Consider the following 21495-nt stretch of genomic DNA (forward strand, 5'->3'; position numbering starts at 1 on the left):
GTTCCCTAATTTATCATGACTCCTCTTCTGGCATCTAACACTGGGCACAATTCCTTCAAATAGTGTCTGACTTCTCCAGAGGACAGTAGGCTGTATATCACCACCCTTAATCTGAACATCAGAGACCGTTACTACACCTCAAGCCTTGACCCGTCTTCTGAGAGAGAAGAGCACTTTCTCTTGAAACTTACAACTTCCAGATGGGATCCAGCACTTCTCCTTTGTCTTTCTGATAGATAGAAAATGAAAACGAAAAATATAATTGTTCCAGCAAAACTGGTTTTCTGCTCATGTTCTAAGGAGGGTTCACAAATTAGATAACATTCTCACATTTTTTTAATGAGTGCAGAAAAGCTAAGTGCAGAGTTTTGACGATGCTGCTTATAACCTTCACATAATCCATGAGGACATATATCCTCTCTGTTGTACCCTACAGGACAGAGTTGTGCAGGCACCACATACATAGCTGAGATCACATAAGAGCTTGCCCTGAAGTAATACGTATATATTAATTGTATTAAAGAAAGATTGGAGAAGGAAATGGCAACCCACACCAGTATTCTTGCCTGGAAAATTCCATGGACAGAGGTCCATGGGGCAGCAAAGAATCACACATTACTGAGCAACAGAGCACACATGTGCACAGACACACACACACTCACACACAAAGATAGGAAAATCAGTTGAGCAGTATAGATGTTTTGTGTAATGAAAAATTCTATAATATGTCTTCATAACTTTCCAGGTTTAAAAATAAACAAATGAAGGATATATGAACAAATATTACTAAGAGAAAATGTCACATTAAAAGTTAGACCAGGAACTTTGGGAAGCTAACTGATACAGTGAAGTATAACAACTTATATTTCTTTCCCCCTGCCCCTGAGTTCAAGTCATGAAACCCACAATACAAAGAGAGAACCTGCAAAATTGTTAGGTTTTCTTCTCTGGGCGCTGATACAGACCTAGAACACTTACCAAGTTCTCACTATGTGCTGTGTCCTGGGAGGGCAAAAGCTATGTCACAGACCCTGTTTCTCTTTGTTCATTTGCCTGATTTTTATTTAAAATAATGTTCTTTGAAAAGCAGTGCATGCTCATTTTTAAAAATACAAAGTATGAAAGAGACCAGAAAAAGCACACAATGTTAAAACTCATCATTCTACCACCCAGAAGTGACCACTGTTTGTGAACAGCTTCCTACGCATAGTATTTGTTTGTTTGCTTGTTTGTTTATGAAGATGAGATCACTCATTTCTCTTTCCCCTTCAGCCTCCAGAAATGTCATAGTTCAAATTTGTGACTGCAAATCTGAAACTAGTTTTAGGTTCCTATGAGTTAAAATCCTAACCTATTTATATTTTCCCTGATCCTTTTTTTTAAATCTCTGTAGTACTGTTATTGAAATACTTCATATCAGGTACTTCAGATTCTTTACTGGATGATGCATAAAAAGTGATTCATTCTATTACCACAATCCTTGTTATTATTGATCTCTAACTTTGTGTGAGGCACCACACTGAGAATTTTGTGTCGTTATCTCATATTCACAGCCTCCCTCTGAGGTAGGTGTTATCCCTGTTTTACAGAGAGGACTTTGAGTCTCAGAAAAGGCAATGTCATGAAATTAGAGTTACAGAGCCAGGTTCAAACCCAGCTTTGCCCGGTTTGTACTCTAAAAAAGTTGACCAGAAAGCCTCTTGCTTTCTTCCATTTCTTCTTTCTTCCAGGTATAATTTCCGAGGATTTCGCTGGTTACAAGCTATGATATTTGCCATAGAGGAAATAAACAGCAGTCCAGCCCTTCTTCCCAACATGACCCTGGGATACAGGATATTCGACACTTGTAACACCGTCTCTAAAGCCTTGGAGGCCACCCTGAGTTTTGTGGCGCAGAATAAAATCGACTCTTTGAACCTTGATGAGTTCTGCAACTGCTCAGAGCACATCCCCTCTACCATCGCAGTGGTGGGAGCTACTGGCTCAGGCATCTCCACAGCAGTGGCCAACCTGCTGGGGCTCTTCTACATCCCCCAGGTACCCATGCTGCCTTAGATGGGGCAATGAGGGCAGGAATCAGGAGCAGCAGGCTTGGAGGATGCCACACCCAGTGTTGATACAGTTTGCTGTTCTATTTTCCTTTCTCTGGCTTTACTTTGGCACCAAAGATCTTTTAATTATCTGTATTATGACCACTGGGGATTTCTGAGACCCCACCAATGTCTACTAGACCTTCACAATTCTTCCAAAATTCTTTCAAACATAAAACTTTTTTCTTTAACTTTAGTGCTTATGGCCATTCTTCTGCCCTTCCTAAAAGGATGTAAGACCAAATGCTGTAAATCCCACCTTTCAAACCCAAAATATCCGCCATAAATCCTATTCCTTGAAAAGTCTCTGTCTCTCTCTCCTCCGGTTGAAAGTTTAGCTCAGAGGAAAGTAGAGCCTATTTTCTCACCAGAACTTAATCATTATCTTGCACATTCTAGAACTGGAAAATATCCTGTTTCATTCAACAAGTACTTGTAGAATGTATATGAATAAGCAGTGTCTACTGTGCAAGAGCTCAGCCTAGATAGGGAAATAGATGTCTGCATTTTCAAATACTAACAATTCACTGAAATAAGTGCTTTAATAAATATTCGTTCAAAGTTGCGTGTTTTTTTCACCAAAAAAGAAGACAGCAAACTCTAAATGCCATTTTGTGACTGATTTTTTTTCCCATTAAGTCTATAGAGCAAACCTTTTTTCGTGTTAATATTTATAGGTCTGTGACATCATTTTATAATAGTGAAAAATTGGAAACAACCTAAATGTCCGTGGATGGGAGAATCAGCCCAACTGTGTTGCATCTCTGATATCAATTTTTAAATGTAATTATAAATCACACTTTAAATTATTTTCTTCAACATCTAGTATTTAAAATTTGCAAGAGTAACTTTGCTAATTCACATTTCTAGGCTGGAAGGTTTCCATTTCCTTGGTGATAGCCATTATCCCTTTTTATATATGTGGCAACTGAGAAAGTCTTGTCATCATTTCCCGAATCCTTACTTCAGGGAATTAAAGGTGTTTCCCATGGGGAAGCCCTGGCTCTGTAATCTTTGTGCCAAAATGATCTAACAAAGCTCGCAACAGTAAATGTGTTGGACAAGATGCAAATATGCATCTTTATATTTAGCATATTGTGCAGTGCTATTTTAAAACACAATTAAAGCAAGTTGTCTTGGTCAACAGATGTAAGATATAACTGCCATCAAGTAAATAAAGAACATGAAGGGGAGGGTTTTAATTCATTGTGGTTTGGATGAAAGATCAAGTTAAGTTGAACTTGAATTTTAAAAGTGTTGAGGAAACCATAATGATTATCAGTCAAACCAATGTAAGTATATCTGTGGCCCCAGTTCTCCATCATGGCTGCATGTTGGAATCACTTCAAGAGGTTTAAACATACTGATGACTAGGACTCACCCACCTTGAGATCCTTGTTTAATTAATGTGAGATGCAGCCTGGGCATCAGAAGTTCTGAAAGCTCTCTAGAGGAGTTTAATGCACAGCAGAGCTGGGAACCACTGCCCTGTAAGGTGAGGACTTCTGCTGCTGCTAAGTCGCTTCAGTCGTGTCCGACTCTGTGTGACCCCGTAGACAGCAGCCCACTAGGCTCCTCTGTCCCTGGGATTCTCCAGGCAAGAACACTGGAGTGGGTTGCCATTTCCTTCTCCAATGCATGAAAGTGAAAAGTGAAAGCGAAGTCGCTCAGTCATGTCCGACTCTTAGCGACCCCATGGACTGCAGCCTACCAGGCTCCTCCATCCATGGGATTTTCCAGGCAAGTGTACTGGAGTGGGGTGCCATAACAGAGGCCCCAATTGTATTTCTTATGCCACTCACGCCACCAAGTGGCTGGAACAAGTGAGCTGGCTGGAAAAAGTTGTGGTTAGAAGTTTTCTGAATCATTCATGTAACTCTTCCCTCTTACAACAAAAAAGTTTTGTGTGTTTTTAAGGGGCTTTTTTGGGGGAGGAGTGGGTAATGAAGTGGTATTTATCCCACTTTTATAGTTTGCCTTTCTAAAAGTAGATAAATACTATAAATGCATTCTTTAAAAGAAACATATCCATGAAGGATATGTTTGTAATTTTCAAATCTTTGAAACCCTTTTGGCCCATTTTTCAAAAGATCAAGAAGTGAACAATAAGGAATAAATTTACAAAAGGCCTGAACAGACTTTTCTGTCACTTGAGTCTGCAAATGGAGCTCTCTAAAAACAATAACATCTCAACAATTAATCTAACTACCTGCCTGATGAGATCTCATAATAGAACAAGAAGGAGGTTGTTTCAATGAAAGAAAAAGGTGTCACTTTCACATTATAATTCCCAAAATCAAAGCCCTTACCATTCCCTCATTTCTGAGAAGTTCCATTTAGTGTAAAAATGCTTTGTCCTTCAGAAAAAATGGTCCAGTAACTTGGAACTTCCTAACTGGTGAGCCAGAACACCCAAGGGTGCTGCAGATGAGCTAAGACACTAATCCTCTCTGGGTCTGGGATGGTGGGTGGGGTCTAGGATGGTCAGAACTAGTCAGTCTCCTCCATTCACCCCACCTTCTGTGTTCGCCATAAGGTGAAAAGAAATCGGAAGCTCTGCACTAATGAATGCTTTACACGATATTTGGATACCCCTTTAGGCAAAGATCTTTTACCACCAAAGATCTTGGCTTTCAATTATTGGTGACCCAGTCCCATGCTCAAATATAGAACTGGCCATGTCCTGGAAAGTGGAAATACATCAAGACAGCTTCTCCAGGGTGTTTTTCAGCCTCTCCAAGTTTTGGAGACCCACATCCAAAGCCTGTCAAGGGACCTCCCTGGTGGTCCAGAGGCTAAGAGTCCAAGCTCCCAATGCAGGGGGCTTGGGTTTGATCCCTGATCAAGGAACTAGATCCCACATGCCAAAACTAAAGATTGAAGATCCTGTGTGCCAGTACAGCCAAATAAATAAATTAAATTAAATTTTAAGTCTGTCAAGCAGCCTCGAACACCACTCGAAACTGCAGAGGAAAGGGCTCTCAGTGATGGCTGAGCTCACTGAGAAGCCAAGACAGGAAAGGATGTTTTTCTGACTATATTTGATCATGCGCCTCATTGGTACTGTGATGAAGGGGAATTGAGCCTAATAAACCTAAATGGCTAATTGAGCCTAAATGGTAAGCAGTTCTTAGAAATGACTGCAATTGTGGGTACTTCTGTCTAAAGTACTGTGGGGGTAGAGTAGGTGGGAAGATAGGGGAAGAAAGAGAGGGAATAGCTGGAGACTAGAAGAGAGAAACTAGGCAGAATAAGAAAGGGGAACCCCTGGAGCTCCTCTAAAGAGCCTTAGGTTCATAATCCAAAGGGAACCTGACTCCTTCCAGAAGTGAGTCATGGACAAAGTGTTCATTATAGTAAAGGGGAAGCTAAAATATTCAAATGAGAGTGTGGACCCCACAGGCAGAAGATATGTGCATGGAGCTATTGTAACCAATGAAGAAGCACAGAGAAAGTTAGGAGCAATTATGGAACAGTGCATACAGGATAAGCAGATCCTATGGTTGAGTTGACTTTATAGCCAGATCCTTTTTTTTTTTTTTTTTTTTTTTTGTCTAAGGTGGGTTTTTGTTCCTCCGCACAGGCTCTCTAGTTGTGGTGTGTGGTTTTCTCATTATGGTGGCCTCTCTTGTTGCAGAACACTTGCTCTTGGGTGCACAGGCTTCAGTAGTTGCATCTTCAAGAAATCTAGAGCCCGGGTTCAGTAGTTGTGGCTCAGGGACTTAGTTGCCCCAGGCAGGGCACGTGGAATCTTCTCTAGCCGAGGATCGAACCCGTGTCCCCTGCATTGGCAGGTGGATTCCCAACCACTAGATTACCTGGGAAGTCCCAGACCCATTTTGAAGGGAGCAATGTGAAGGATCACCTACTAGGAATTGGAATGCTCTTTGATAGACTGGCAGGTGCTTGAGTGCTCACACTGGAGAGGAGCAGATTCTGGGTGTCCTCACACTTTTATCCTGTCTGCAGTGGCCAGCATGGCCAGCATGTCTGATGTATTAGATCAATGAATGCTCAGAGATTCTCCTCCACACAGCCTTGAGGTCCACCTGGCACTTCCCTCACTCATTCAATCTGTATTCTCTCCAGGTCAGCTATGCCTCCTCCAGCAGACTCCTCAGCAACAAGAATCAGTTCAAGTCCTTCCTCCGCACCATCCCCAATGATGAACACCAGGCCACGGCCATGGCTGACATCATCGAGTACTTTCGCTGGAACTGGGTGGGCACAATTGCAGCTGACGATGACTATGGCCGGCCAGGGATCGAGAAGTTTCGAGAGGAAGCTGAGGAGAGGGACATCTGTATCGACTTCAGCGAGCTCATCTCCCAGTACTCTGATGAGGAGGAGATCCAGCAGGTGGTGGGGGTGATCCAGAATTCCACCGCCAAAGTCATCGTCGTCTTCTCCAGCGGCCCAGACCTGGAACCCCTCATCAAAGAGATCGTCCGGCGCAACATCACAGGCAGGATCTGGCTGGCCAGCGAGGCCTGGGCCAGCTCTTCCCTGATTGCTATGCCCGAGTATTTCCATGTGGTCGGAGGCACCATTGGCTTTGGTCTGAAGGCTGGGCAGATCCCAGGCTTCCGGGAATTCCTGCAGAAAGTCCACCCCAGGAAGTCTGTCCACAACGGTTTTGCCAAGGAGTTTTGGGAAGAAACATTTAACTGCCACCTGCAAGAAGGTGCTAAAGGACCCTTACCTGTGGACACCTTCCTGAGAGGTCACGAAGAAGGAGGTGCCAGGATAAGCAATAGTTCCACTGCCTTCCGACCTCTGTGTACAGGGGAGGAGAACATCAGCAGTGTCGAGACACCTTACATGGATTATACACATTTACGGATATCCTACAATGTCTACTTAGCTGTCTACTCTATTGCTCATGCCCTACAAGACATATACACCTGCATACCTGGGAGAGGGCTCTTCACCAATGGTTCCTGCGCAGATATCAAGAAGGTTGAAGCTTGGCAGGTACCTCCTTCTCTTAGATAGCAGTTCACTGTGTAATAAGCAGAGCTGGACTGATCCAAGCAAGACAGATTAAAGTGGTTACCTCAAAAAGTCAATACCTAAATGAGGTCACTAGATGTAGCCTTGGAGTCAAATTGCCTTTTCAAACATCTGGGCAACTGACTTCTGCAAAATTGATAGTAATTTAATTTGATTCTCTGTTTCAAGCCTTGAGCTCAGCTATTTGTTAGGGTAATGGTTCAAAATACCTCAAGTATGGTCCATAAATATCTTTAAATATCCCAGGACAGATTTAGTACTGGGTAGAGTGTCTTTATAGTGCTTAAATTAAAGATATTGTTCCCTGGTAGGCAACAAATATTTCTTGAGTACTTATTATATCCCATATGCTAAGGGGCATAAAACCATAAAATTAGTGTCACTATGTTTAGCCAGCTCTTTTGCCTTTGTATTACTCACAATATAATGTGTTGGACCCCAAGAAAGTCAGCTAAGCTTAGGACCCAAGTAAATCAAGGGCACAGAATTAAAAAAAAAAAAAACACCCTCTTCTTAAAAAGATGCTGGATATTTCAAAAAGAAGCCCTGAAGTAGTTCTCATAAAAACTAATCCAAACTTCAGTGGAACCCCTACTGTTTAGACTTGTTTTGTATTTTTGAATTATACACAGGAGAGACATAACCAAGAGCTTCTGAAGATCAAAGTCTGCCCTGACATATCCCGTGAAGCCATTCATGTCTTGCATACGTACTTTGATTTTTCAGTCAGACCGTGTTTTACGCTCTCTTTGTATTTTCCTCTGATGGGCTGAACTATCAGAGTTCATGATGAGAGGGTAGTGAGGGGAGAGTGTGGTACCCCTGAATATGGGTTGAATGACTCAGCATCCAGCCTCAGCTATGGTTCCCCCTTTTACTCTCTGCATCATCTCAGGAAAGACTCCGCTCTAAGTCAGTCTCTCCATGTGTAAAATGACCGTAATACCCAGCCTACTTTCCACCCAAGTTTTTTGGAAAAGGAAATGAGATGATCTATGTGAAAGCAACTAGTAAATTTTCAAACTCTGAACAGGTGGTGATTGTTTTAAGTAGGATTTCCAACATGCCTCAAATTAATCAATAAACTGGGTAAAAATTGATAATGAAAATAGCTTTACATACAGAACCCAACCACTTCAAACCCTTGGGAAAAGTTGCCAACTAACAAAGGGTGTACATCCTATGTCAGTCACTTTAGCAATTCTCATAGAATAAGGAGTGACTGTCTAGGCTGGTAGAATGAGCCAGGAGGACCTACAGGTTCTCAGCCCTTCTTGTGTATGAAAAGTCTCACTCAGACATCACTGTTGGCTAAATGTTATGAGGGACTGAAAGTTTCCTTCCTCACATTGCACCCTACACACTGCCTAACAAAGAAAAAGGAGCTCTAATGAAGGTCAAAGATCAAAAAGACTTCAGAAACCATGATACTAAGGAGTAGAGTTTCAAGAAAGAAGAATAGACAGTCTTTTAGTAAGTACTAGCGTCTTTCTCTGGAGAAGGCAATGGCACCCCACTCCAGTGCTTTTGCCTGGAGAATCCCATGGACAGAGGAGCCTGGTGCGCTGCAGTCCATGGTGTCGCTAAGAGTCGGACACGACTGAGCGACTTCACTTTCACTTTTCATTTTCATGCATTGGAGAAGGAAATGGCAACCCACTCCAGTGTTCTTGCCTGGAGAATCCCAGGGACGGAGGAGCCCGGTGGGCTGCTGTCTATGGGGTTGCACAGAGTCTGACACGACTGAAGTGACTTAGCAGCAGCAGCAGCAGCAGCAGCAGTATCTTTCTCTCTTCCCTTTCATGTCTCCCTCTCCTTCTTCCTTTCCTTCCTGAGAAGCCTATGGGTAAAAAAAAAAAAAAAAAAAAAAAAAAACTAAAGAAAAATCCCAGGGTGGGATTGAAGGGGAAAGAGGCTTCCAGCAGGTAGTTCAACAGGTCTGCTCTTAAATGACGCTTTTCCCAGACAAGGAATCAAATCTGGATGTTCAAGGCTGAAACAGACATATGAGGGGGAAAAAAAAGAATTAAGCTATAGTCAAGAGTAGGACTTTCAGTTTCATGAAGTGGAAAATTCAGACCAATTGGCTTAAACAAAAGCATAAACATTATTAATATCTCACAATACTGAAAATCTCAGAAAGACTCCAAGTAAAACTAGACTCTCTCTTCATCTCTTTGTTCCTTATCCCTTGGGGTTAGCAGTTTTCCACCTCTGCAGCAGGTTCAGGATCATAAAATCCTTACTGCTAGGTTATCCTTCCTTCCCAGGATTTCTTGGAAAAGTCCCAGAAACCACATTGATTAGATAGCATGAGATCACAATTCCATCCATGAAGTTAGGAATGGAGTTGGATCCCCAAAGGGCAGTCAGAATGCTGTTAGCAAAAGGAGGAGGAAACAAAAGCTAAGTGGCCAAAATAAAGAGCAGCCACTATACAGACGCCTCAGCTGACCCTAGGACAGATAAGCGTATGTCCTCCTGGCTCACACAAGGTCTGGTACAATTCATCCAGGAGAGGAGACAGGAAAATAGGGTCAGCGCTCTGGGGAGGAGCAACATGTGGGCATTGGCCAGAGTGTCCTGTGTGCTTGCTGTAAAGTCTCCTTTAAGCCTCAGGAACCCAGGTGGTTGGGTGGGCGTTCTGCAATTTAAGATCTTCGCCATGTCTCGGTCTATCAGGAGATGGACCAACAATTATTCACTCTCATTATTAACACCTGCGTGGAAACTTATCACCTGTACAATCCATACAGTCTAATCCCGAAATTCCACCCCCACCTTCTCTCAATTCTCTTCTAAGCCAATCTGCCTCGTACCTCCCCACAAAGTACTTAACTCGTTTTTGGCATAGTACTTGTACCTGAAGAGCTGTCAATTTTTGTCTCATCTGTCATTGTCCACCATGAACTTTTAACCTTTTTTCAAAATTCTCTTTCTTCTGGAAGTCTCTTCTAATTATACCCCTCACCACCACACACACACACACACTTTCTGACCATTCTTTCTTCTTCACTTTTGCCATTTATATAGACCCAATTTAATCTTCTACAGCTCCTCAGTTGACCAAAATAGATTCTTATCAACAAAACTTCTGGTTAAATCAAGTCAATCACAATTTTCTTCTTTTGTTGATCTTTTCTCCCCATAAAATTTATCAGTCAAGTCGTATGCCTTTAAAGTAACACTAACAGGTAACTTAACAGCGCACAGCATACAATTCCCTCCTGACCCCCACAGACACCCTCAAGGCCTCCTCTCACCACTCCTCAGCTTTCTCTTCCCTCTGACTCCTCTGCTGTTCTCTGAGCTTCATAAAATCAGGAATTATGTCTATATTGTTCAGCACTGGGTCCAGAACCTCTGACACCTGAATATGTGTAGAAAAAAATGAATGAATGAATAGCAATCTAGTTGATTTGACCTGACAACACAACATAGAGAGAGTCCTTTGTAGACAATTATTCAACCCAACAACCCAGCCTTGAATCAGTGACTCTGGCCAGGCTATTCTAGACTCTGATTGGATGAGCTTGGGTCACATGCCCAAGACAATCTAAACTCTGATTGAATAAGCATATTAAATTTGATTTAATAATCAAATTTTAATGGAACACATGTAAATAAATAGTTAAGGATCCACCTGCTTCCTTTCAGGATGATTGTGCACAAGGCATGCTTCCTGCTTTCTCCCACCTTATACCAGCCACTTACTTGTCAAAAAATGGGCATGGGAATTCCCTGATGGTCCAGTGGTTAGGAGTGGATGCTTTTGCTGTGGGGGCCCAGATTCAATTCCTGGTTGGGAAAATAAGATCCCATAAGCCGAGTAACACAGCCCCCAAAAAAGTATGTGTGATGAAAGAACGGTGGTGATAACAGAAGTCAAATGGAATTAATCTTTCTAGGAATTGCCAGTACCACTGGGGTCTGGGAGGGAGGGGATGAATTGAGGTGAGAGCCAGAGGCAGTAGAGGGGAAATAAGAAAACATGACTGAGGTTAGAGAAAGGAATTGGTCCTGGATTTCCTTACACTCAGCACAGAAAGTGGCCATGAAGCAATAGACTCTGTGAGCTGTCCCTCGTTTTTGTGAACGGAGTGCCTCATGCAGTCCATCCCATTTTCCCTCTGTGCTAAGAAGTTATGTTCATGCTAGAAATTCTAGTTTCTAGTCTTTGGCTTAATTCAATTGACCCTTAGAGTACATACCAAGAGGTGATTCCCATTTATGCTTATAATGAGCAATAATTTGACTTTAAAATCCTTTAGAGGAAATACCCCAAAAGGCCACAAGATGGAAATATTACCACATACTAGATAATACATGATAATACACACAATAGATGATACATAATAATACATAATAAGTGATGCATGGTCCCTCTTCTAGAATGCCTTTCTTGGTGTTTACTTTTCTTTTTGACTCTGTCAGTCTCTGTCTGTATATTATCTTCTATGTTTAAGTATTTCTTTCAGGTTTTTTTTTTCTTTTTCTTCCAATCCAAGGATTGAACGTATATCTCCTGTGTCTCCTGCATTGCAGGCAGATTCTTTACCTGCTAAGCCATCAGGGAAGCCCTCTTTCTCATATTTCTCCCCAGATGAAATAATTTAGAAGCATATCACACAGAATTATAATCTCAAGTAAAATTTGTATTTTGTTTTTTAAGGAAACTATTAGTTCCTTCTTTTAAAATTCTCAAAAAATAAGTGTGTCAGTGTGGGGATTCCCCAAGAGTTCCGTGGTCAGGACTCCACACTTTCACTGCTGAGGGCTAGGGTTCAGTCCTTGGTCAGAGAACTAAAATCCCACCAGCTGCATGGCTTGGCCAAAAAGAAAATAAAAACTAAAAAATGAAATAAAATTCTAAAAGAAGAGTGTTTTCTCTGGGGGAAATATCTAAATTATTTTTTAACTTATGTCGCCTTTTTGTGGGTCAGTGATTATCACTTTAAAGATTCCCTATCATTGCTTTTAAGGGTGAAATGTTTTCCATCTGCGCCTCTGCTGATATGATCCAGAAAATCAGGTGCTTGAGTACCTAACTTGCAAGTCAATATGCCAGAAGAAATACTAAGATGCCTAAAGAGATGACTTGAAGACATGATTTAGTAAACTGATAATTGATTATTAATGGACAAGGTGCAAATTTTGACTACAAAAAATGCAACACTTATGTTATCTTACTTATATACCTGCTATGAGGATGAAACACTGCAGTACTGTGCAGGTCAGGATATCTGAAGTGAGGAGAAAGTAAACGATATCATCTGAATGGACTTTTTAGGATGGATAAGATGTATGGGGGGCTTCCCTGGTGGCTGAGACGGTAAAGAATATGCCTGCAATGCAGAAGACCCTGTTTCAATCCCTGGGTTGGGAAGATCCCCTGGAGGAGGGCATGGCAACCCACTCCAGTATTCTTGCCTGGAGAATCCTCATGGACAGGGGAGCCTGGCAGGCTACCATCCATAGCGTCGCAAAGAGTCAGACACGACTGAGCAACTAAGCACAGCACAGTATGATGTATGGAAAAGATCTGTTCCTTGAAGGAAATGTCAAATGCAAAGGCAAATATAACAACACAGATGAATAACAAAAATATCATGAAAAAAATCCATATTGAAAAAAAGGGGGTAGAAACTGTATTGTGCAATTTATATGATATTCTATCTCTAATGATAGAAAAAAAAAAAAATCAGCAGTGACCCAGGGCTGCAAATGGGTTGAGGACTGACTTGAAAGGAACATCAGGAAAGCCTTTTGTGGTGACAGTAGTGGTAGTTACACAGGCATACATATTCACCAAGACTCAGAACTCTACACTTACAATGGGTGCATTTTATCCTATGTAAACTATATGTCAGTAAAGCTGATTAAATAGGGGACAACAACAGAAAGTCTCCAAGGGAGGGCAGGTCATGCACGGAGATTTGAATGCTGTTCAGTTTGGAACACTTCCAGTTACTGCCTCTTGTGTTGCCACAAGCATTATACATGTCTCTACCATCCCATTTTAAATACGTCCATCTTCTCAACCTAAATTTCACATTAGTCAAACTGTTGTAGCTAGAGATAGACAACGTAATAGCTAGGCGATAAATCTGACTCCTATACCTCTATAGGTGGGGAGGGCATGGCAACCTACTCCAGTAATCTTGCCTGGAGAATTCCATGGACAGAGGAGCCTGGTGAGCTACAGTCCATGGTGTCACAAAGAGTCAGACACAACTGAGCAACTTAGCACAGCACACAGCACACTTACATAGGTAGTATATATTGTAATGTTGGAGAGTTCAGACTCTAGCACCAGACTGCTGCTGCTGCTAAGTCACTTAGACGACAGCCCACCGGGCTCCTCTGTCCCTGGGATTCTCCAGGTAAGAATACTGGAGTGGGTTGCCATTTCTTTCTCCAATGCAGGCATGCATGCTGAGTCGCTTCAGTCGTGTCTGACTCTGTGCAAGCACCAGACTGCTGCTGCTGCTGCTGCTGCTATGTTGCTTCAGTCGTGTCCGACTCTGTGCGATCCCATAGCACCAGACTAACTGGATTTAAATCCCATTTGCTACCTAACAGCTTTATGGCCTTGAGTAGTCACTTTATGTGCCTGTGCCTCATTTTCCTCACCTGAGAAATAGAAGCCTCTGTCTGAAACTTATGAGTTTGTTATGAGATGACATTAGTCAATATGCATGCAGTGCTTAAGACACTGCCTATGCATAATGAACTATTTTTTAATATATTTGGCCTTTTTATAAAAAAAGAAAGGGTCATACATTGTGTAATTACTTTGAATTACTTTATTGCAGCTAAGTGAATAATTCTGGCACTCACTATATTAAGAGACTTCCGTCCTGCATTTTAGGTGTTGATTGCTCCCTTCATCATTCTTAATATGGAACAGCTGTGGTTTGGGACTTACCCTTCTCTTCAGGCAACTCCCAGCTATCACTCCAACATTGTTACACTATGGTGATTCCAACTTTCTTTTTCCTCAAGAAAGTGGTAGGGGTTTTATAGTCAGTTTACTCCATTTTTTAACGGTTACTGAGAATTAAATTTGCCTATAACCAAGAACAAAACATGCAAAATATAATATTTAACTGCAACTTTCTAAAAAGACCACAAAAGAGGAGTGTGGTAGGCTACAGTCCATGGGGTCGAAAAGAATTGGACATGACTGAGCGAGCTCGCTTTCACTTTCAAAAGGTCTGTTTATCTTTTTAAATCAGAAACAAGAACTTAGGTTACATTTATACCTCAAAAGGAGAAATTGTGTTGGCCTTTAATCCCACAGTATAACTTTAAATATTTTGCTTTTTAATATATAGGTTTAAGTTCCAACCGTAAAAGTCTCATAAAAAAACTAACTTTTATGGTCCTCCTGCCTATTTACTCTTTAATATCACATTGGCCTCATTTTTCTCATCTATCCTCAGGTCAGTGAAAACCTCATTTAGGGCACAATTTGACAGACCTACCAGTATTGATTTAGTATCTATTCTATTATGCTGGGGTCGGGAAGATTCCTTGGAGTAGGAAATGGCCACCCACTCTAGTATTCTTGCCTGGAAAATTCCATGGACAAAGGAACCTGGCAGGCTATAGTCCATGGGGTTGCAAATAGCTGGACACAACTTAGCAACCAAACAACGACAACAACAAAATAAATTCCTAGCCACAAAGGTCCCAGGGTGCTTTCTCTTCTGGATAAGATATTTGCGCTACTAATTCTTACCTCTGCCTATCTTTATCTCTTGTCCCGTCTGAGGCTAGAGTTACCAGGTCTCCTTAGTAAACTCTCAGCACCAAGTATCCTGGAGGTCCTCTTGGTATGAAGGTCTCTAGACGTGCTGCTGAATGTCAGCTCCACCAGCGAAGTCATATTTGTATATTTTAAATCTCTTCCCTTGCTTTCTTTTTTGAAACAGCGTTTATTGAGATATAATTCATACACCATACAGTTCACATATTAAAATGTACGAGTCAGCAGTTTTTAGTATATTCACTGAGTTGTGCAGACATAACTGCAATCAATTTTAGAACATTTCACTGTATCAAAAAGAAATCTCATATTCCATTCCCTTTGTATAACTGAATCACTGCTGTACACCTTAAACTATCACAATGTTGTTAATCAACTATACTCCGATATAAAACAAAAAGTTAAAAAAAAAAAAAAACCTCATACCTTTTGGAGAAGGCAATGGTATCCCACTCCAGTACTCTTGCCTGGAAAATCCCATGGACGGAGGAGCCTGGTGGGCTGTAGTCCATGGGATCGCTAGGAGTCGGACACGACTGAGCGACTTCACTTTCACTTTCACTTTCATGCATTGGAGAAGGAAATGGCAGCCCACTCCAGTGTTCTTGCCTGGAGAATCCCAGGGACGGGGGAGCCTGGTGGGCTGCCGTCGCACAGAGTCGGACACGACTGAAGCGACTTAGCAGCAGCACCAGCAGCAGCATACCTTTTAGCTATCACTCCCTCTTACCTCATTCCCCCCATTCTTAAATTACCACAAATGTACTTTCTGTATCTGTATATTTGGACATTTCTGGACATTCATATAAATGAAGTCACAAAATATGTGGTCTTTTGCAACTGGCTTCTTTCACTTAGCATGTTTTCAAGATTCATCCATGTTGTAGCATCTATCAGTACTTTATTTTTATGGCTGAATAGTATCCACTTGTATTTTATGTATCCATTCATCTAATTGATCGGCATTAGGCTGTTTCCACTTTTTAGTTATTATGAATGTTGCTGTTATGAACATTCCTGTATGGTTATTGTGTGGACTTATGTTTTCATTTTTCTTGGGTATATACATAAGAGTGGAATTGCTGGGTTGTATGGAAACTCTATGCTTAACTTTTTGAGAAAGTGCCAGACTATTTTCAAAAGTAGCTGCTTCGTTTTACATCCCCACCAGTAGTGTATGGAAGATTCTAATTTCTCTTCATTCATATCAGCACTTGTTATTACCGGATCCTATGCCTCTTGATATGAAATCTAGTTTCTTTGCCTTGACTGCTCTTTGCCTGTCAACTTTATTTCCTCTCGTTGTCTAACACTTATACAAATTTTGAGAAGTTGGTCCCTTCACTGCCCCCATAACACTTTGTTTGCTCATGTTGCGCCCTTGTCTTTAACACCTTCCTTTCCTTTGTTCTTTACCACTCCGCATTTCTACCGTGCCGCAAGCCTGCATTAAGCCCCTTTTAATGTCCATCTCCCCTGAATTCCTCTGCGCTCAGAGTTGATTCCCATAAGTTAGACATTAACTGTATTTTATCTTGCACCGTTGGCTCTATCATCCAATATGTCTTATATCTTATCACTCTAATCCGTATGTAAACTCCTTGAGGACTGTATTACTACATCCTGTACTACCACAGCCCAGTTCAAATCACACAGTAGATATTCTATAAATATTTGTTTGTTGATTGATTCTAACAGTATAAAAATATAACCTTGAATTTACAATGGGTTTTTAATTGACATATAACTTAGTTTTTAATATCTATTTTATTTATTGTTTATTTGTGGGGCTGCACCAGGTCTTAGTTGCAGCATGTGGGATTTTTTAGTCGTGGCATGCAGACTCTCTAGTTGCAGCGTATGGGATCTAGTTCCCTGACCAGGGACCGAACCCAGGCCCTCTGCATTGGGAGCACAGAGTCTTAGCCATTGGACCACCAGGGAAGCCCCTACAATGAGTTTTTTAATCAAAATTTTTTAAATGATTCTGATTGGTTCCCTTTTCTTTTAAGGTAGGATATGCTAGAAATCACTAGCCTATGCCAACAGCAATACAGAATAATTATAGACAGTGATGATCTTTGAGTCACTTTTCTGTCCAGTCTGATTAACGTGGAAGATGACCATTTAATTGTGAAATGATCTTATTCCAGTTCCCCTTCCAATTCACCCACTGTTGCCCAGAGAGTTTCTTGCAGAGGAGCTGTAGACTGAGAAAAGTAGAGGAGGAGCTTATTGTCTGGAGAATAAGAACCAAGGAATTGAAACTTGCATAGGCGAAAGAAAATGTATGCTAAATAATATATCTCTACTGTTGCATATGCCTTTTAAAGTATTCTTCAAACGAGAATGATGTTTTTTAAAAATACATGTAATGAGGAAACATTTCTGACAAATACTTGCCATTGATGCTCTCAACAATTCATATTGGTGTCAAGAGGGTGTGGCAGAAAAGCACAAGTTTAAATCACAGCTGGAGAACTTTTTAGCTTATGACTTCAATGAGTTTCTTGATCTCTCCATGCCTCAGTTTCCTCATCTATAAAATGAAGATAGTAATAGTCCCTATCCATAGATGTGTTATGAGGGTCAGATGAGATGATGTGTGCAAAGCATTAGTACAATGCCTGGCAGAAAGGAAGTGTAAATAAGAAATAGTCCCCTCTCTCTTCACTCTTCTTACCTTTCATGCAGATCAGGGCAAAGACAGAGTTAGCATGACATGCGCAAAGGATATGACGAGGATAAAACATTTGCACTGACAGGTAGTGGTAGATACATGGAACGAAAGTATGGAAGGCTTTGGAAGGTACCTAGAGAAGTTTGAAGCATGTTTTATCTAAACCATGGATGATCCCCACTAGGAAGTAGGAGAGGCATGGTTATAGAATGGAGAAGGGTGGGCTGGTCATGTCAGAAATGTTCCAGAGTAGGTGGGAAGAATGAGGTTCTGAGTGTTGCATGAGGGGTTGGTCTTATAGAGCGGAAGGAATGCGTGTTCCTTGGAGAGAAGGAGACGTGTCGGGACATCTGGGCAGAAACAAAAGGATGTACCCTCACTGTATACAAGTCATCCTGAGAGCAAGGGGGGCCCAGGGAGGAGAGTTGGAGATATCTAATATAGGAAAGGAGCACGTCTGAGGCACCACCTCTCTGAGGACTGCTTTAAGGGCTCAGTAAAAATGAAGGGAAAATGTAAGATTCGTGATCATTGAGGAAGGTTTGGGAGAACATCCTTAGTAGGATTCATTCTCCATCTTTATTTATTTATTTATTGTTTGAGGATAACTCGGCATCTCTGGTTGCAGAGCAAATGAACCAGGCAGTAGGGAGTGAGGGATCCCCATCCCCCACAAGCCTGGGACAAAAATCAGAGCAGCCAACTTCCGCCAGGGCAGCAATGAGAGCACTAAAGGGGTCACCACACGCACAGCAGGTGACTGAGGCGCCCAGGTGCTGTGTCTCTGTGCACATGTGGCCAGCCACATTCTCTGTCCCCACACTCACCCCAGGGCTGTTTATGAGCAAGTTCAGGTGGCTCCTTTTCTTTATTTAATTTTCCTTACAATAAATGTTGGCTTTAAAATACAGTCAAATACAGATATAAATTAAAAAAAAAAAAAAAAAAGCTGTGTCATCTCTAGAGTGGAGTAGGAGATGAAAGCTGCCCTTCCCTCGTCACACACGTGGATAATAGGGCCCAAACTTTTCTCGGTGTCAGATTAGATGCTGATTTTTCAGGTACCTTAAAAGTTATGCTAAAGGGGAGAGGTACTTCTAAATGTATTCCTAGGGCCACCACAGCATAGAACAGAGAGGTGTTCAAACTAGAACCTGGAGATTCCTGCAGTCTCTAGGGCCCAGCCCTCTCATCCTGCTGGTGAGGAAACGCACTCACCAGAGCCAGAGAGTGAGAAAGCCCTGTAGTCACGAGGTACAGTGTAAGTGAGCACCCCTACTCTCACCGTCTGGACTGTGTGTGTTCACTCTCTCTCAGTGCCTCAGTGACCTCCTGGCCCTGGGCAGTTCCCATGTGAAAGACAAGCTGCTGAGTGCCCACTGCTTCCTCTTGACCCAAGTCAGGGGTGCACAAGAAGCAGAGGCAGGAGCCTAACCATGCTGCGGTGGAGCAGAGCCAATACAAGTGCAGGCTTGGCTGCGCTTCCTAGCTGTGTACTCGGGACTAGCTACTTCCTGTTTCCTCAGTTTCTCCATCAATAAAATGGGAGTGCATGCACGCTCAGTCATGTCTGACTCATTGCAACCCTATGGACTGTAGCCCTTCCCCCCGCACCCCAGGCTCCTCTGTCCCTGGGATTTCCCAGGCAAGAATACTGGCATGGGTTGCCATTTCCTCCTCCAGGGGATATTCCCCACCCAGGGATCGAACCAATGTCTCCTGCATTGCAGGCAGATTCTTTACCGCTGAGCCACTGGGGAAGTCCCAAAATGAGGGTTAATAGTACTATTTGTTGTGAAGATTAGATAACAAATATAAAGCATGCAGTATTGTGCCTCAAAGGTAATAAAAGGACTAGTAAGGTTTGGTGATTATTATCATTACTTTTTTGTACAAGGGCTTTGTGACTCATAACACCCTGTAAAAAGTAAAGGACTGGCCATGATTACAACAGTGATGGCCAAGGCTCCGCTCATAGCCTTCTTTCTTCCTTCCACCTTCTCTCTGTGAACTTTGGCAGCAGGGCACTTCCACAGAAGCAGTAGCTGAGAGAAAGATGGTGCAGAGTGTAAGAGTACTTACTCTTTCCAAAGGCCATCTCAGAAGACACCAGGGATGGCTCTGGCTTACAACCCATTCCCTCCTGGGCATCACCAGATGATGGTGTGCCTGTAAAAGCCTTGACTTGGCCAGTTCAATGGTATTCCTTTTTCTTTTCTGACTTCTAGAAAATGTTTCCTACCCCAGTTGTTGGGTTGACCAAAAAGTTCATTGGGGTTTTTCCGTTACATCTTATGAAAAAACCCAAACAACTTTTTGAACCATCTGACACAATTCGCATACCAAATAAAGCTCATGGCTTACCAAGGCTGCCATTAACACATATAAGTACCTTAGTATAAATTTTAAGAAGGTCCCTCTCCCTCAAGTCATGGCCCTTCCACTTTGTTTGAACAAGATAGCTTACTGTCCTTGTGCAGTGTGCAACCTACATAACCATATGCGGCAGCCCTGTGGCTTGTGTTAAGAATATTCATCTCTGTTCTTTAGGTCCTAAAACACCTGCGGCACCTAAATTTTACCAGCAATATGGGGGAGCAAGTAACTTTCGATGAATGTGGAGACCTGGCAGGGAACTATTCCATCATCAACTGGCACCTCTCCCCAGAGGACGGCTCCATAGTGTTTAAGGAAGTTGGATATTACAATGTCTATGCCAAGAAAGGAGAGAGACTCTTCATCAATGATGAGAAAATTCTGTGGAGTGGATTCTCAAGGGAGGTATGTGCTGTCCATCAGGATACTAGATGCCTCCACCACGGGAAGAAACTGTGCTGGGCTTTGGGAGGGTCTTGGGCTTTGCCACTGGACTTCCAGAATCACTTCCATCAATTCACTAACTGCATTGTCAGGATTCCCTGTGAAATCCACAAGTGTTTAGTGTCCAAAAGAGAATTCCCAGAACCAGAGCCCCATGCTTACTGTATTGAAACAATTTTATTCTTTGCAAATCTGACTCCATGGCTAATAATAGTTTCTTTGGCTAAAACTTTCCCCAACCAGAGCAAAATATTTAAGCAAATACAAGCATCACTCAAGACAGGGCGTGGACAATTCACACAGAGGTAGCTCCCTGTTATCCAAAATAGCTTAGGACTGGCCTATAAATCAAAAGGACAATTTATTCTCCTCCTATGGGAGACCTGTAGCAAATAGGAGGATGCTTGTGACTGTGATCACGGCCTCCTTCCATGAGGTATCACTTCATCTAGAAGCCTGATTAATAACCAGAGGCTCATTACTCCCAGTGAATATGCACTTAAGGAAAAGATATGTGATAGGCTGAAAAAATCACCATTCTATGATAGTTGTATCCTAGAATATAGTATGTTCCAAGGACCCAGATCCTCCGTAGGAACAAACCCTGGATGAGGCATCCTCTCAAACTCTTCCAAAAAGCCTGGGTGAGAACTGCTACATTCCTCTTTGCATTTGCCTTTCTATTATTGGAGTAGGACATGGCAGCCTACACCAGTATTCTTGCCTGGAAAATCCCATGGACAGAGGAGGCTGGTGAGCTACAGCATATGGGGTCACAAAGATTCAGACACAACTGAGGGACTAACACTTTCCATTATCACCTTTGAGTATCTTGGACCACTTTTTATGACATGACCAAAAATTCAACTTCATCTTTTTACCAAATGCTTCTTAGGTTGATGGGTTTCTCAATTTAAAGGCTAAGTTACCTTTAAGAAGTTCTCCTATAGATAGCAAATCTCATCCACAGTATGCAAGTCTTTTTAGTTTCTACCTCAGAGAATGAATTCTCACTTATAAACATGTCATGACCCTTTTCAAATAGAGCTTTGGGGATTCCAGAGGGTATGTTCCTCTGTCCACTAATTATACTCTTGTCTAAATTATCACAAGTATTAATT

The 21495-nt window shown here is 42.0% G+C and overlaps 1 protein-coding gene and 1 long non-coding RNA gene across 5 annotated transcripts in view; one reads left to right on the plus strand and one right to left on the minus strand.

The window, feature by feature from the left end:
- CASR (calcium sensing receptor) overlaps window positions 1–21495 on the plus strand; it is a 93143-nt gene that overhangs the window by 63780 nt on the left and 7868 nt on the right. For all 3 annotated transcript variants that reach the window (XM_027956319.3, XM_042232141.1, XM_042232135.2), the window contains exons 3-5: window positions 1731–2037; window positions 6180–7064; window positions 20105–20335. In XM_027956319.3, coding sequence (XP_027812120.1) covers window positions 1731–2037; window positions 6180–7064; window positions 20105–20335 — 1423 coding nt within the window. The remainder of the gene's footprint in view (window positions 1–1730; window positions 2038–6179; window positions 7065–20104; window positions 20336–21495) is intronic.
- The window catches only part of LOC114108801 (uncharacterized), a 72104-nt gene that overhangs the window by 4720 nt on the left and 45889 nt on the right, over window positions 1–21495 (minus strand). Inside the window, exons 3-6 of one of the 2 annotated variants that reach the window (XR_009601347.1) lie at window positions 10818–10901; window positions 10367–10473; window positions 7003–8943; window positions 6793–6866 (exon numbers count right to left, since the gene is read on the minus strand). This is a non-coding gene — a long non-coding RNA (uncharacterized LOC114108801). The remainder of the gene's footprint in view (window positions 1–6792; window positions 6867–7002; window positions 8944–10366; window positions 10474–10817; window positions 10902–21495) is intronic. The other variant, XR_003585519.3, reaches the window with a different exon arrangement.

Source organism: Ovis aries, chromosome 1 (genome assembly GCF_016772045.2).
Source record: "Ovis aries strain OAR_USU_Benz2616 breed Rambouillet chromosome 1, ARS-UI_Ramb_v3.0, whole genome shotgun sequence".
Classification (NCBI taxonomy): domain Eukaryota; kingdom Metazoa; phylum Chordata; class Mammalia; order Artiodactyla; family Bovidae; genus Ovis; species Ovis aries.